The 16,723-nt window shown below is 43.4% G+C and overlaps 1 protein-coding gene across 1 annotated transcript in view; it reads right to left on the bottom strand.

The window, feature by feature from the left end:
• Positions 1-16,723, bottom strand: part of FBN1 (fibrillin 1) — a gene marked incomplete at both ends in the record, with an annotated part of 239,882 nt that overhangs the window by 103,574 nt on the left and 119,585 nt on the right. Inside the window, 5 exons of the mRNA XM_080708266.1 lie at positions 2,531-2,653; positions 5,272-5,397; positions 9,190-9,309; positions 11,596-11,736; positions 12,310-12,489. Coding sequence (XP_080564392.1) covers positions 2,531-2,653; positions 5,272-5,397; positions 9,190-9,309; positions 11,596-11,736; positions 12,310-12,489 — 690 coding nt within the window. The remainder of the gene's footprint in view (positions 1-2,530; positions 2,654-5,271; positions 5,398-9,189; positions 9,310-11,595; positions 11,737-12,309; positions 12,490-16,723) is intronic.

The following is a 16,723-nucleotide window of genomic DNA, read 5'->3' as shown; positions in this document are numbered from 1 at the left end:
TTTGGAAAACAGGAGATACTTAGAAGCAAGTCGATTTTAGGATAACTTCTTTTACAACACACAACTAGTGTATGTGACTATTTCCTTTCTTCTGACCTTAAAAAGGCAAATTGCGAGTGAAACACCTCATGTTTTACTCAGCTTGTGTTGTTTGGCACACACCACGTTGAGATGGTCCAAGATTCCGTGTAGAGATTGTATTTAAAACAACAGTTACATTTAAACACATGAACTCAAATTGGTTTGGTCAGTGCAGTCATCTTTTTTGTTCAAGTTGAGACCTACAGGAAAACTCCGGAGACTAGAAAGTAATACGTCTAGACCCGGCAGGCTGTGGGGCTGCTCAGTCAGCAGCCTCGACTTGTAGGAAGCGACCGGAGAGGCCCCGCTGCTGATGTTAACTGTGGAGATCGCAGTGGCGCCGCTGATCCGGCTTTCTGAGCTCAGAACGGAGTGCTTAGGACGAAGAGAAAATCCCATCCCATGCGTAAAGCGAAAAGAAAAAATTTAAAAAAGGCAGAGTATCAGTGTACAAGGAGTTAATCTTTTTTCCTTCTGTTGGTATTATGACTACGTATACTTGCTCTCTACACTAGGAGGAAGGAGGAAAGGGGTAAAAATATGGAGACGTGAAATTTGCCCTCTCTCTCTTCTCCCTCCTCTCTCCGGCCAGAATGGTAAAGACCGCTGGATTCCTCTGCATGTTCCAATGAATGGATCTGTCACTTGCTGATAAGATACTATTTTCACTGGTTACGAAACCCAGTCCAATCTATGATGATGTCTTAATGTCTCCTAAAATAGCCTTATGCATCAGTCCCACTTAGGCTGAGAGGCTGCGAGCGAACCTCGGTGAGTCTCCGCATATTGGCCAGAAGAGTAAGTGCTCTGAGAAGTCCTGCTCACAGAGGGACTTCCACATCGCCTTTCATTATTTTGCTTGGCAGCCCAATTCCAAATAGCCCAGCGATCATTCCCTTCCCCTTTCTTTTTCGACTGCCACAACACCCAATTTGCACGATTTGACACTTGGTCTTATGTTGTGATACGCTGCAGAATCTTTCTGCGTGTTCATCCTGTCTTCCCACGTTAAGTTCTTCCCAGCACAGAGCTAAAAAGTACAGGGACCATTTTTCTACTTTAAAGATTTGAAAAACTCGACTGTTTTCTCTTGCTGTGAAGAGAGATTTTTCACAATATTAAGAGCCACTGATGTTCTGAAGGTCATAGAGAATGTAAGTAAACAACCGGGGGCTAAAAGCTCTTTTAAGTCTGGAGAAAGTACCCATCTTGCCAAGGACTTAATATATACAAGGCTTTCTTCTTTACCAAAGCTGTCCACTAAGGATACTCAACAAGAGACACCCTAGGACTGTACCCTGCTCCCCAACCTTAAATAGCCCAACACTCTACACTTCTGCAACTGGACCTATGAACAGAGGTTCCGACTACAGCATTTTTGCAAATTTTCTGGCCCTATTTAGAGTATAAGGTTCTTTGAAAAGCCTGGCTCCAACTTAGCTCTTAGAGCCAAGCTCAGGAATCATTTACCCTTGACTACTTCAGGCAGGAGACTAGGTGCAACTTTATCTCTGGTGGTTCCTTTTAGGACCCCAATTTCAATAGCACAAAAAATTCCTCTTAATTTTTGCTTCACAGTGATTCTTGGTTTATTTCTTCTGTTTAATACTGTAAACTGACCATGAAAGGTTGGTCTCTCTCTCTCTCTCTCTCTCTCTCTTCCTTAATTGTGACACCGGGGATTGAATCCAGAAGGGCATTATACCTCTGAGCTATATCCCCACCTCAATTTTATTATTACTGTTTTTATTGGTGGTACTGGGGGGTGAAACCCAGGGGCTTTCTACCTCCGGGCTACATCCCCAGCCCTATTTTATAATTTATTTGGAAACAGGCTCTCACTAAGTTGCTGAGAGCCTCACTAAGTAGCTGAGGCTGGCCTCAAACCTGCAATCTTCCTTTCTCAGCTCCCAAGTACTGAGATTACAGGCCACGCACCACAACACCAGGATAGTATTTGGTTGTTGATATTTGTTTGTTTCTTAAGATACCAGAGGGAAATTATGGTGAGGATATCACTGCAAATAAGAATCTACAATGTTCTATTCTGCAAGGTGAAATATAAGAGGTTACAAAGGAGAGCCATCAAGAAGCCCAAATGCCCCTTTTCCGCACCAGGAGAGAAGAGGCAGAACTCAGCCTAGTTAGAAAGATAATGCACCTTTCAGAAGACTGAGCAGCAGCTCCGTTTGTTTGCTTCAGCAGAGCCTTTCAGGCTCCTTTGAGAAGACCCTAAATACCATTCCTGCAACGAGGACGGTGTCTGGACATAAGCAGGAGCTCTGGTCTACACTGTAGCTGGACTTAAGAGAGAGTTCCGGTCAAGTTTCCTAAAGCAGGTTTCAGGATACTCCAAAGGAGGAAATTCTTAAAAAAAAAAAAAATGGTATCTCTAAAATGCAGAGGGGGGCAGTGGCCGGCAGAAAACACGACTTAGGACGGCACGCACCTTTGCAGTAACGTCCATCCGACGCCAGCTGGAACCCAGGTTTGCAGATACACTTAAAACTGCCGTCTTCATTGATACACATCCCATTCAGGCACATGTTCCTGATGCTGCATTCGTCCATATCTGAGGAACAGAGGCACGTTGTCCGATGGTCAGAGGAGGAGCTTACAAAGGAAGTCAGCACGGAGGCTCTCACTCCACGCCACGTCTCTTTCTTGTTTGGTATGACAGCCTCAGATTTAATTTTTTGCTTTTTTGTGCTACTGGGGATGGAACCCAGGGGCATTCTACCTCCGAGCTACACCCCCAGCCCTGTTTTTTATTCTTTATTTGGAAACAGGATCTCACTGAGTTGCAAAAGGCCTCACTAAGTAGCTGAGGCTGGCCGGGAACCGCGATCCTCCTGTCTCAGCCTCCCGAATGCTGGGATGACAAGCGTGCGCCACCACGCCCAACTTCAGATTAATTTTCATGCAATCATATGATATAAAAAGAAGAGTGAATCATATGACATACATACGCCAAGTCCTTGACCCTTGACATGAGTGTGCAAACAATAGGGCTAGATTTATGTGTGTGAGTGTGTGTGAGTGTGTGTGTGTGTGTGTGTGTGTGTGTGTGTGTATATATATATATTTTTTTTTTTTTTTTTGGGTGGTACTGGGGTTCCTGGAAGCCCTTCTTAAATCCGGGCTACACTCCCAGACCTATTTTTTTTATATTTTTATTTTGAAACAGGGTCTCTTAAGCTAGCGTGGCTGGCTTCGAACCTGCGCAATCCTCCTGTCTCCGCCTCCCAAGTGCGGGGATTACAACTGTGCGCCACCACGCCCGGCTATATATATACATATATTAATGTTTACACATTTTTAGTTAAAAAGTATGTTAATAACCTGGCAGACCCATTTATTTCACACATCCATATTGCTTCCTTTTTATTTTCTTCTGCGCTACTGGAGATGGAACCCAGGGGCATTCTACTTCCGAGCTATACTCCCAGCCCTATTTTATTTTTATTTTGAAACAAGGCCTCACTAGTGATGAGAGTATTACCACCACTTGCTGAGGCTGTCTTGGAACCTGGGATTGGAACCTGTGATCCTCCTGTCTCAGCCTCCCAAGTACTAGGATAGCAGGCCTGTGTCAACAAGCCTGACTCGAAGAAGCAATTTTAAATGGGGGTAGGAAAAATAATTTTTTTTTTGGTGGTACTGGGGTTCCTGGAAACCCTTCTACCTCCGGGCTACACTCCCAGACCCATTTTTTATATTTTTAAATTTGGAAACAGGGTCTCTTAAGCCAGCACGGCTGGCTTTGAACCTGCGCGATCCTCCTGCCTCCTCCTCCCAAGCGTGGGGATTACAAGCGTGCGCCACCACGCCCAGCCGGAAAAAAATTTTAAATGCAAGACTTGACCCTAGAGTATAGGACGAGACAGCTAATCTTTAGGATCTCTTGATCATGGAGATTGTTCTTTAATTCATCAACATGTTATTTTATTTAATAGCACAGCTGTCTTGGGAGACACTTGTTCCTCCAGACACAAGATGTTTTCACTTACAGGCTTTAGTCAGACCACAGTAATTTATGATCTTGTGACCTATCTTTCTCTCTTTCCTTGTCTCCTCCTCTAGCCCTCTCTTCCTCCCTTCCCCTCCTCTTTTTTTCTCTCTTTCCTTTTTTCTTTTTCTTTTTTCCCTCCTTCCTTCCCTCCCACTCTCTCCCTCCCCACCACACTCTCTCCTTTCCTTAACCTGAGTTCTATCCCCACCAGGAATTCTGGCATTAAGTCTCTGAACTGAATCACTGAGATAATATTCTGCCAAAAATGTTTTAGAAACAAATTTGGAAATTCTTTTCATGTATGAATAGATTCTTGGGAGCTTCCCAACGGCATTGAGAAACACGATAAAAAGCATCCTGTACTTTCTTGCTAAAGGTCTGCAAGATGGAAACCCACCCATGATAAGTCACATTTTCTATTCAAGGGAAGAGACTGGTGGGAGTAACATAATCAAAGTGTTTGAAGCATCCCAAGTGTAAAATGAGGGGATGACATCAAGGGGCGATAGAAAAGTCAACATTTTTCTCAAAAACTCCTGTATTTTCAGATACTGATTAGAAGAAGCATTAGACCAGCACTTCAGTCACACGAATTATAGGTAACTAGAGAATCTGTGAACTTAGATGTGTTCTATTATTTTTCTTAAAAAACCCCCACAATATATACCTTCTCATTTTATAAAATTAGACATCAGAGCCAGGCATGGTGGTGCACGCTTGTAATCCCAGTACTTGGGAGGCTGAGACAGGAGAATCGCCATTTGAGGCCAGCCTCAGCCACTTAGTGAGGCCCTTTGCAACTCAGTGAGACCCTGTTTCAAAATAAAGAATAAAAAATTATAGAGCTGGGGATATAGCTCAGAGGTAAATGCCCCTGGGTTCCATCCCAAGTACTAAAAAAATAAAAAATAAAAATTAGCAATGGTTAATGTTAAAAGTTTCATTGTCCCCAGGTTTTTTGTTTTTGTTTTTGTTTTACTAGCAAGCTCTCAGTCTACTAAAATATCCTTTGGCTGGCACAATGAGAATCAGACATAACTATAGAAGTTAGGCTGTCCTCGGATAGCGACACGTGAAATCCATCTGGGACTGTGACGTTTCCTGAGTACTCGGCTGCAATCAAGACTCCTGATGTGGGGGCCGTGACGGAGAGGCGAGACGGAACCTGGGGCAGTTACCTTCACAGTTTTTCCCATCTCGGGTGACGTGGAAGCCGGCGTTGCACACGCAGTGGAAACTGCCGTCCGTGTTGATGCACCGTCCGTTATTACAGATCCGGCCGTTCTGCAGACATTCATCAATGTCTAGAGTCAAAGTCAAGAGGGAAGAAACAGCTTTAGTTAGGGGATTTGACATTCCTTTCTTTCTCCCTACCTCCATCTACAAACTCATGGCCTTAGCTTTGCGTTCCAATTACTTAAATATATATATGGGTGTTTTTTTTTTTTTTTTTTTTTTTTTTTTTTTGCGGTACTAGGGATGGAACCCAGGTGCATTCTACCTTTGAGTGACATCCCCAGCCCTATTTTTTATTTTATTTATTATTTATTTATTACAGTACTGGGGATGAAACCCAAGGGCATTCTACCTCCAAGCGACACCTCCAGCCCTATTTTTATTATTTTTATTTTTGAAACAGGATCCTTTTCAACTGAGTTGAAAAGGGCCTCCCTAAGTAGCTGAGGCTGTCTGCGAACCACGATCCTCCTGTCTCAGCCTCCCAAATGCTGGGATTACAAGCGCACACCACCATGCCCGACTTTAATAATATTTTTCAACATAAGTTGGGTACTAGATAAAAGGATATTTAGGATTACCAGGGTTTGAAAGATATACGATAGGAAAGAAAGCTACCTATACAACTGCATTCAACCTAATCAAAATCAAAGACCCTTCACCATTTTCCTGGTTAGCTTATGAGTATATATCATTATTTATGTTGACTTTTGGCTGGTATGATTCAGTAAATAATTGAAAAAACAACCCTTACATTTATATCAGAATAGTAAAACAGAAATACTTTATTTATTTATGGTACTGGGAGTGAAACCCAGGGGCTTTCTACCTCCGGAATACACTCCCAGCCCTATTTTATACTGTATTTGGAAACAGGTTCTCACTAAATTGCTGAGAGCCTCACTAAGTAGCTGAGGCTGGCTTTGAACCTGTGCGATCCTCCTGTCTCAGCCTCCCAAGCGCAGGGATTACAAGCATGCGCCACCATGCCTGGCAGAAATACTATCTTTTAAAATCACTTAATTTCCAGGGCTGGGGTGTAGCTCAGAGGCAGAATGCCCTTGGGTTCCATTCCCAGTATTGAAAAATAAATCACTTAATTTCCCTTGAAAACCATCAGTCATATGACGATGAGATGTCTACCTGCATAATGGTACCTCTGGTCCAAGTACAGTTGGACTACCCATATATTCTTGGTCTTCTTAGTAACTTTATGGGTATTCTAGCTACCAAATAAAATATTGGTATTATGGGAGTATTTACCTCTTTTTTCTCCTGTGTTTAACATTATGTCAAAGTAAACAATAGAACTTGATATGGAAGTATTAAAAATGGCAATAATACAAATAACCAGTAGTTGATCGCTCATTTAAAGACTAACAACAACAGCCGGGCGTGGTGGCGCACGCTTGTAATCCCCGCGCTTGGGAGGCAGAGACAGGAGGATCGCGCAGGTTCGAAAGCCAGCCACGCTGGTGTAAGAGACCCTGTTTCAAAAATATAAAATAGGTCTGGGAGTGTAGCCCGGAGGTAGAAGGGCTTCCAGGAACCCCAGTACCACCAAAATAAATAAATAAATAAATAAATAAATAAATAAATAAATAAAGACTAACAACGCGCCAGGTGTGGTGGCACATGCTAGTAATCCCAGCATTCTGGAGGCTGTGACTGGAGGATCACAGTTCATGGCCAGCCTCAGCTACTTAGGGAGGTCCTCTGTAACTTAGTGAGACCCTATTTCAAAATAAAGAATAAAAAATAGGGTAGAGGGTGTAGCTGGGAGGTCAAATGCCCAGAGTTCTATCCCCAGGCCCTTAAAACAAAATAAATTTAAAAAAAAAAAGCAGCCCCCAGGCTGCTTCCTTCTGTTGGTAAAAGCTACAAATTGGATGAATACGAAAGGGGTTGATTGCAGACTGCTGTGTCTACACAGCGTACTACCATTTCCAGGGCTCATTCCTACAAGACAGAGGACGGTGCAGACTTGGATGGGAACCGACCCACTTGGGCAGTGCTGAGGCCACAAGTACCCAAGAACGAATGCCCTGCGCGAGCCCTGGCCAACAAGAACGCGCGATTGTGGCCAGTCGCCTAGCCCGCCTCCCGCCATCAGCGCGGTGTCTTGTGGTTGACCCTCAGACGCACTCTCTTCCTGGGCAGACCCTGCAGTGGTTTCCACACCAGTCATTGGACTAGCCAAGGCTGTCTGGGCTTTTTTCTTTTTTTCTTTTTCTGTCTGATCTTTGTGCCAACAACCTACGATCTTTTACTCTGTCCTTTATTTCTTAATCCTTATTAAAATCTGACTTGTTGTACACTCCAAAAACATAGGAAAAGCCACGTATTCTTAAGCAGATGACTTTTTTTGAGGCTTCTGTCATTTTTTTTTTTTTTTTTTTTTTTTGCGGCCCGAGGTTAAGATAAACAGGAAAAAGAGTTCATCTTTTTCTCCTTTCAGCAGGTTTGGAACGCTATGATGTTTCTACTGCCCATAGAAGATGAATTAAAAGCTTGCTGTTCAGGTTTCTCTTCAACTGTGCCTCTGCTTCTGCCCTATTCTACACAGTGCCTCCTGTACTTTTCTGCTACGTGCACAGCTTTTTGGACCGTTCCGCAGTGATTTTTATCTACCAAGTGATAGGGGTATGTTCTCTCCTTATTACGTTCAGGACAAGCTGGGCACTAACTCTTTTGGCAGTACTGGGGATGGAACCCAGGGGCCTTCTACCTCCCAGCTATATGCCTACCTCCAGCCCTATTTTTTTTTAATTCTTTATTTTGAAACAGAGTCTAAGTTGCAGAGGGCCTCTAACGTGAACGTAATTTTAACAGTTTTTGCTTATTTTGATCTGCCTCTACTGGATTTGTGACACTATTCAGATGGTGCCAGATGTCTAGACAGTTGAGCTCCCTGAGGGTAGAGAGTATATCTTATTTATTTCTAGCTCAGAAACATAATCTATAAATGTCACATGGTAAAAGGCACATGGAACGGCTTAGTAATTAATAAATAAACGTGTTGGGAAGCTTTTACAAGAAGACATTTACGGCAGTGCTTCCCACGCTTTAATGTGTACACAGATCACAGGGGATCTTACGAAAATGCTGGTTCTAATTCAGCATTTTAGTATGAGACCTGAGATTCTGTTTCCCTCCAGTTTCCAGGTCTTGCTGCTGCTGCCCTCATAAGCAGCCAGGACTTAGAGGCAACTTTTTTTATATATACCTTAGACCTTCCTATTAAGAAGAAATTAACTGCATACAACATCACCTGAAACCTTTCTGAGTTTCTGGGCCATGAAGAACAACCCCGTTTCCTAGCGTCCAGATGAAATATTATCAGGCAGTAGTGATTGGACAATCAAAAAAATATATAAAAAGAAGAAGAAACAAAAATCAGGTACTTCCTCTAAGCACAGAAGTCTCTTAATGTGAGTGTCACATTATATGGTACAATCCTCAGAGTGATAATATTCAGGAAAAAAAAGTGTAAAAAGAAATGAGAATGAATTAGCCTTTTCTGGCAAGAATTCTTTAAAATTCTCCCATTGAAGCCCGGCGTGGTGGCACACGTTTGTAATCCCAGCATTCTGGAAGCTGAGGCCGGAGGATCGCAGTTCGCGGACAGCCTCAGCTACTTAGTGAGGCCCTCTGCAACTCAGTGAGACCCTGTTTCAAAATAAAGAATAGAAAACAGGGCTGGGGGTATTGCTCGGAGGTAGAATGCCCCTAGGTTCTATATCCAGTACCAAAAAAACTAACTAAATAAATAAATAAATAAATACATAAAATCTCCATTGAGTTCTTGAGAAGCCAAGGCCTCGCGCGGTGCAGACCCCGTCCTCGCGGGTGAGCCCTACCTCGACATTCTGTCCTGGTGAGCGTGCTCTGGTAGCCCGCGCGGCAGTGGCAGGTGTAGGAGCCCTGGTTGTTAACACATTCTCCACCTGTACATGGGTTCCTCTCACATTCATCCACATCTGCAAAGCACAGTATATTTTAGTGAGCGATTACACAGCAATACCTCATAGCTATAACACTTTATGAATTTCTTTTACACCTGTAAGGCACATTCCTTTTAAGAAATAAATAGCGTAATGAAAGCATCTTTCTACTATGGTATACGGCATCTCTAGGCACCGTGAGACTGGTTGAGCATGTTATTTTCATGTGTTCACAGAAGAATTTCAAGTGCACAGCCGGTGAACACCCCGAGGTAGTGAACATGTTCTCGCCCATGAGGTGGACCTACGAAAATGAAATAGACTAACATTTCATACCAGAGGGACTCCAGATAATGGAGGGGAAAGCTCAGCAAAGCTAGAATGGAAGGAGAGAAGAGGAAGAAGACCGAGGTTGATTAATGGAGGAGCTACATCCGAATACGTGTCAAAGTATAAATATAGCATGGTCAACCTAGACACGCATTGTCGTGAGGGGGGAAGGGGAAACGGGGTGGGGGCCACACCAAGCACCGTCTGAATGTATGCCGTTTCCAATATGTTCCACGTAAAAATTAAAAAATTTAAAAAATTAGAGTGTCTTTTGAATATGCATCTGAGCATCTCTTGAAGAAGGCCTAGCTGTATCTAAGCGATCCCTGGCTGAGCTCCGCTAAGAATATCAGAAAAATGTAGAGGGAAACTGTTGAAAGGGCAGTTCTCTCACCCACCACCACGGAGCCCAGCCTCATCCCCAGAGGTGCTCAACATAAGGGTTCCTGCTGGCTACAGGTGCTTGGAATAATCAGTACGGGTAGTCTGGTTTATACCCTCTTGTCTTGAGAGTTGGGTCAACTGAGACACAGTAAAGGTAGCCCACATGTCCACATGCTTCGTAGGAGAAGATGCAGGTCTGATCTCTAATTTCCTAACTTTGAGCTACAGGCTTGTTTCCTCCCCAGCTCTAGCTGATGTCTGGAAGGGGGCGTTCATATCACCGGGAGGCTTCCTCACATCGGCCTGATTCACAATAGTAGAACTGAAATTTACAATGGAACTGACTAAGAGATGAATTTGTTTTTGGAAAAAGTAAATGGCCCCCTCCCCTGTGTGTGTGTGTGGGGGGCTTTTCTGTCTCTCTAGCCCCTATTTTTTTTTCTTCTTGGCTTAAAATAAACTTCCATCCTTTTTTTTTTTTTTTTTTTGGTGCTACTGGGGTTCCTGGAAGCCCTTCTACCTCTGGGATACACTCTCACGGGCTACACTCCCAGACCTATTTTTTAACTTTTTTATATGGAAACAGGGTCTCTTAAGCCAGCGAGGCTGGCTCCGAACCAGCGCGATCCTCCTGTCTCCGCCTCCCAAGCGCGGGGATTACAAGCGTGCGCCACCACGCCCGGCTACCATCCTTTAATACTTAAAAAATTACATTGAAAAAGTAAATGACAGCTGATTGGTTTTATCTAATATATTAGATAAAATATATTTCTTCCTTTCGCTAGCTTCGATGACTTGTCGATAATTTGAAATTTCTTTCTTCAATTTTAATGACTAGAAAAAACTGGCAGGCTGCCCATTTAAATTAGTAAAATGTGCCAGTTTTCATAATTTGGGTCAGGGATTGACATAATTTAACGGTTGGGCTTTTGACAGGATGACTCAGGTTAGAGTTACTAACAATGCTGTGAACATATTTTACAGTGAGCTTCAAGTCACTATAGTAGATAGATTAATGTCTCCCCAGATATGTTCACATCCTAATCCCCAGAATCTGTGAACGTGTTACATGGCAAAATGGTAAAGGGGAAAAGGTAAAATTGCAAATGGAACTAAGAATGCTTATCAGATGACCTTAAAAAGGGGAGAATCTGCTGACCTTGAAACTGGCAAAGTCTCTTGAATTAAACAGGTGGACCAAAGTAAGCACTAAGGTTTTTAAATGTGGGAGAGGGAATTAGAAGAGAAAAACAGAGCCAGAGATTGGAAGATGCTACACTTCTGGCTGTGAAGATGAACGAAGGGGCCATGAGACCCTGAAAGAGGCAGGTCTTCTCTAGTAGATAAAAAGGTCAAGGAAATGTACTCTCCCCAGAGCACCCAAAAGAAATGCAGTCCAAGCCAACACCTGGGTTTTAGCCCATTGAAACCTGTGTTGGATTTCTAACTTATGGGCAACAAGTTTGAAAGATAATACATTTGCATTGTTTTGAAGCACTAGGCTTGAGATCATTTGTTACAGCAGCAACGGAAAACTAATACCACTAATACAGCCATAGACAGAATTTCCCTGGCTTCTAGATGCCCACCTAGCGATCGATCACGCACCTATACACTCTCCACGGAGGTCCAGCTGGAATCCTTTGTTGCACTCACACCGGTAGCTGCCAGGAGTTGGAATGCAGTGCCCATTTTGACAGAGATAGCGGAACAACTGACAGTAATCGGTGACATTGAACGGCACCACCCCTGGAAGAATGACATTGGACCCCGTTAAAATCATTTAGGATGATGGTGCCTTGCTTTCATCGGTGCTTCATCTGGCAACAATGATATAACAGATATGGATATATCTATTATATAGATATAGGTCCCATTTCTGCCATCCGAGATCACATCTGCCCCATGGCTGGGTACCACAGCCTGCTCTTCCGCCTGCTTCTCCTGTCTTACTTAGCACCTCCCTCCCAAGCTTCCAAATTGGGGAAATAACTTATGCAGCGAGTTACAGGCAGTTACCTACATGCAAAATGATTTTGCATGCTAGATAACCCCAAGTATAATTTTATACCTCCCCTATTATTCATTCATCCTGTAAATCAGATTTCACTCTCTCCCATAATTCCCCCGCACTTGGCTAAAACCAACAGCAAAGGACATTAATCTCTAGACTTCTGTTTTTATCTATGCGACGGAAAAACTGATAAAACTTACGTACAATGCTATGTAAAATTATTCTAATAATTGATAGACTTATTAATGACTACGTGGCATAAACAAGCAAAAAAAGTGACCCCCACCAGGTAACTTATGAATTCTTACTTGGTGGCTCCCGCGACGGATATGGATATTCCACTGGCGGGCGAGCACCTGGAATCGGGGGTCCAGGGGGAAAGCCAGGGGCAACGGGCTGAGCAGGGGGAAGGGGCCCGAGGGGTGGGCCAGGATATTCGGGCCTTGCAGGAATGACCATAGGGACGGCACACAGCTTGTTGAAATCCTCTGGAACAACACAACATAAAAAGGCCGAGGTTTAGCTGATATCACAGACCACAGAAATCATCCTTTTTAAGTAAATTCTGAAGAAGAGAGCTTTTCAAAGCATCTTAGTTGATTGGCACAAAGGATTAATAAAACTAACTCTATTCTAATGTGTGTGTGTGTGTGTGTGTGTGTGTGTGTGTGTGTGTGTCTGTGTGTGTGTGTGTGTGTGTGTGTGTGTGTGTGTGTGGTACTGGGGATGGAGCCCAGGGGCATTTCGACCTCTGAGCTACACCTCCAGTTTTATTTTTTATTCTCTATTTTGAAACAGGGTCTCACTGAGTTGCAAAGGCCCTCACTAAGTAGCCGAGGCTATCCACGAACCGCGATCCTCCTGTCTCAGCTTCCCAATGCTGGGATTACAAGCATGCGCCACCACGCCCAGCTCAAAAAAGGTATTTTTAAATAGTACCCAGTTTCCAAGGGCTGTACTGACTTTATTCATTTCCGTGTTTCTTTCAAATAGCCATCGCTCCCTTCCATAAGTGAACTAACCACCATGGGATTTCAAACCTTTTTTCTCTTGCTAGAATGTTGAGAATTTTACAGTCACACAGCAAATCTTTCATATATACTTTCTATACTAGTTTCAACCATTAATAGAAATCAGGCTAATATTTTTCTTTTCATTGTGAACTAAAAGAAGCAGAGGAATAGGTCTTTTTTTCCTGAAATGCATTAATAGTTCATCCCCATGGAACAGTACATGGGACTAAATATATTAAGTAACGATGCGCTGTTATTACTTGCTGGCCCATTTCTTTCTTTTTCGTGTGTGTGTGTGTGTGTGTGTGTGTGTGTTGTACTAGGGATTGAACCTGGGAACATTCTACTCTGAGTTACACTGAGCTCTTCCCTACATTTCCTTTTGAAACAAGGTCTCACAGAGTTGCTGAGGCTGGCTTCGAACCTGCCATCCTCCTGTCTCAGCCTCCCAAGTAAGGGATTTCCAGCGTGCGCCATATTGCCTGGATTTCTAGTTCATTTCCCAGACTTCTTTAGTCACATCTCACATTCACAGCTGAAGTTATGTTTATTATGTTTCCCTAGAATTCTACTGCTCTATTTTTTTAAAAATTACATTATTTATGTTTCCCTGACTCGGGGGGGCTACAATCCCTTTTGTCAAACCAAATGATTTGACCAAATGATTCTTTGACGATGATCCTTCCTAAGGGGGCATCACCTGGCACACCACACCCATCATTCCCTGAGTTCCCACTTCCAACAAATTTTTACCACTGAGACCGCGGTGCGGCCTTTGAAGTCAAGGATCATATATAAGTCATGACCAGTTCTCACCCTCAGCCTAGTCCTGTATTTTGCACATAAGAGGATTATTTCATTAATTATATGCTGGATTGAATTGAATGGCCACTATATTAAGGGACTCACTTTGTTTGTAAGCACCAGTTCAGCCTTTTTTTTCTTAATTCTTTCGGGATTTGTATGAAAGAACTTGGAGAGCTTATCAACATTTCTGCTAATTAGGTGGGTACATACCTTTAAGAATGCCATTAATTTCGTCTTAACCCTCTAGGAAAGTGTATTTCAGCGGGTCCTATACTCTGTCCGACTCTTGACACATTAATAACTTTCTCATGAAATGCTTTCCATTCAGAATCAGCAACCAGGGGCTACTTTTGTTCAACTGATGCCAATTTTTCCTATCTCCGTGTAATCCAGAGATGATACTGATTCAAGGGGGGGGGGTAAAAAGCTAATCTAAACTAATCTAAAAATCTTCTCTCTATCATTATTTCCCATAAGGCAGAGGAGCCCAGTTCCCCAGAATATGGGTCATGGAGCATTCAATTAAACAAAAAAACTACTGGAGAATTAGGCTGCTCAGTAAGTTTTCTCTGCCCTAGGTCTCTCCTGGGGCTGGGAATCGTTTGGTAATACCCATAGGAGAGCAGCTCCCTGAAAACTCGCCCTGGAACCCTATTTTCCGCTCCATTTGTGCCAGGGTAGGTCTTCCTGTTGGTACCTGGTCCACTCTGGTCCTCTCTAGACAAGGCCTCAACACAAAGAATCCACATCGATGTTATTAATTCCCCAAGATGATATATGCATTCCAGAAAAGATGCTCCTGCTACCCAAACCCTATGTCTTAGCAAGAAGTCATGTGTCTACAAACAGGGACCTGGTAAGCGGTCCCATAGTTAACTAAAGAGGGCGGCTTATATTTTTAGGCCTCGGTGAGAAAATTGGACAAAAGATATAACTCTCTGTATTTTAAAATACATTTAAAGATTATTGCTTCTTTTTTGTGTGTGGCACTGGGGATGGAATTCAGGAGCATTCTACCTCTGAGCTATACCCCCAGCCCTATTTTTTATTCTTTATTTGGAAACAGGGTCTCACTGAGTTGCAAAGGGCCTCACTAAGTAGCTGAGGCTGGCCTCGAACCACAATCCCCCTGTCTCAGCCTCCCAAATGCTGGGATTACGAGCGTACAGTAACACGCCCGACTGACTTGTCGCTTCTTTAATACACACTCATGCAATTCTTAGTAAGAAGCAGACATTTTATAGTAATACCTGGAAGCTGGTCTATATAACCCACGATGATGGGAAATCCACATCTTGTGAACACACACTTTACAGTATTATGTTAGCTCTGCATTTATCTCTCCGCTGCTCTTAAATGCCCTGGTTTAAACACATTTCTCAGGAATCAAGTTTTAGAGAGCTTTATAGACCAGTTGTTAGGATCGGGGTGGGGGAATCGGCACCTAATAAGTCGTTCCCTCTGCCTGAATATTGTGTAAAAACAAGATTTTGCTAAAGATTGAAGAAGTGTTAAAAAAAAAAAAATAAAGCATCAGCCGGGCGTGGTGGCGCACGCTTGTCATCCCCGCGCTTGGGAGGCCGAGACAGGAGGATCGCACGGGTTTGAAGCCAGCCTCAGCTACTTAGTGAGGCTCTCAGCAGCTTAGTGAGACCCTGTTTCCAAATAAAATATAAATAGGTCTGGGAGTGTATCCTGGAGGTAGAAAGCCCCTGGGTTCCATCCTCAGTACCACAAAAAAAAAAAAAAGCATCAGCAATATGGGATTACAATGATGAATGGATTGCTTAATACGAGTCATCAGCTAGTCAAAGGGCAGCACGGGATCTCCTGTAGGCACAGAGCAGGGCAGTGAGGATCGTTGCCTTAGCAACGGTGTAATCTGGAACCGCTGGAGCACAGGGATGAGGGGGCATTTCCAGCTGTGGGGATCCTGAGATGTTCATGGATTAGGCCACATGTAGGTGAGTCCTTAACACCCCAGAGGTATATACAATCAAGCGTGGCAGGAATGGGGAACAGCGGATGAGGACCTGAGTTAGGCAGATGTTTTATTTTATTTTATTTGAAGTACTAGGAACGGAACCCAGGGCCATTCTACCTCTGAGCTACACTCCCAGCCTGATTTTTTTTTTTTTTTTTTTACTGCTTATTTTGAAATGGTCTCACTGAGTTGCAAAGACCTCACTCAGTAGTAGCTGAGTCTGTCCACAAACTGTGATCCTCCTGTCTCAGCCTCCTGAATGCTGGGATTACCAGCGTGCAGATGTTTCAGGGAAAATGAACACACTGAGTTTAGAAGCGCTCAGACTGAGTTCATCAGATCATGGGATTCAATTAAAAATAAAGCTACAGCCAGATGTGGTGGCATGCGCTTGTACTGGGGGGGGGGGGGCTGAAGCAGGAGGTTTAACAGGCTCAAAGCCAGATTCAGCAACTTATCAGGGCTCTCAACAAGGTAGCGAGACCCTGTTTCCAAATAAAAACAATATAGGGGGATGGGGGGTATTCAGCTCAGAGTTGGAACACCTCTGAGTCTAATCCCCAGCACCACCACCCCCACACACAGCTACATAAAGAACAATTAAGGGCTGAACAATTAAAGTATCAATCAAGCCGGGCGTGGTGGCGGGCGTGGCAAGCTTGTAGTCCCTGCACTTGGGAGGCAGAGACAGGAGGATGGCGCAGGTTCGAAGCCAGCCAGAGCGCACTGGCTTAAGAGACCCTGTTTCCAAATAAAAATGTGAAAATAGGTCTGGGAGTGTGGCCCGGAGGTAGGAGGGCTTCCAGGAACCCCAGTACCACCAAAAAAAAAAAAAAAAAAAAAAAAAAATTAAAGTATCAATCAAATTTGGGGACTCTAAATGCTAAGTAGCAAAATTTTTTCTGCAGGGAAAGGTAT

Source organism: Muscardinus avellanarius, assembly GCF_963383645.1.
Source record: "Muscardinus avellanarius genome assembly, chromosome: 12".
Taxonomy (NCBI): Eukaryota; Metazoa; Chordata; class Mammalia; order Rodentia; family Gliridae; genus Muscardinus; species Muscardinus avellanarius.
Note: the sequence above shows the minus strand (reverse complement) of the source record. Positions and strands in the feature narration are given on the sequence as shown.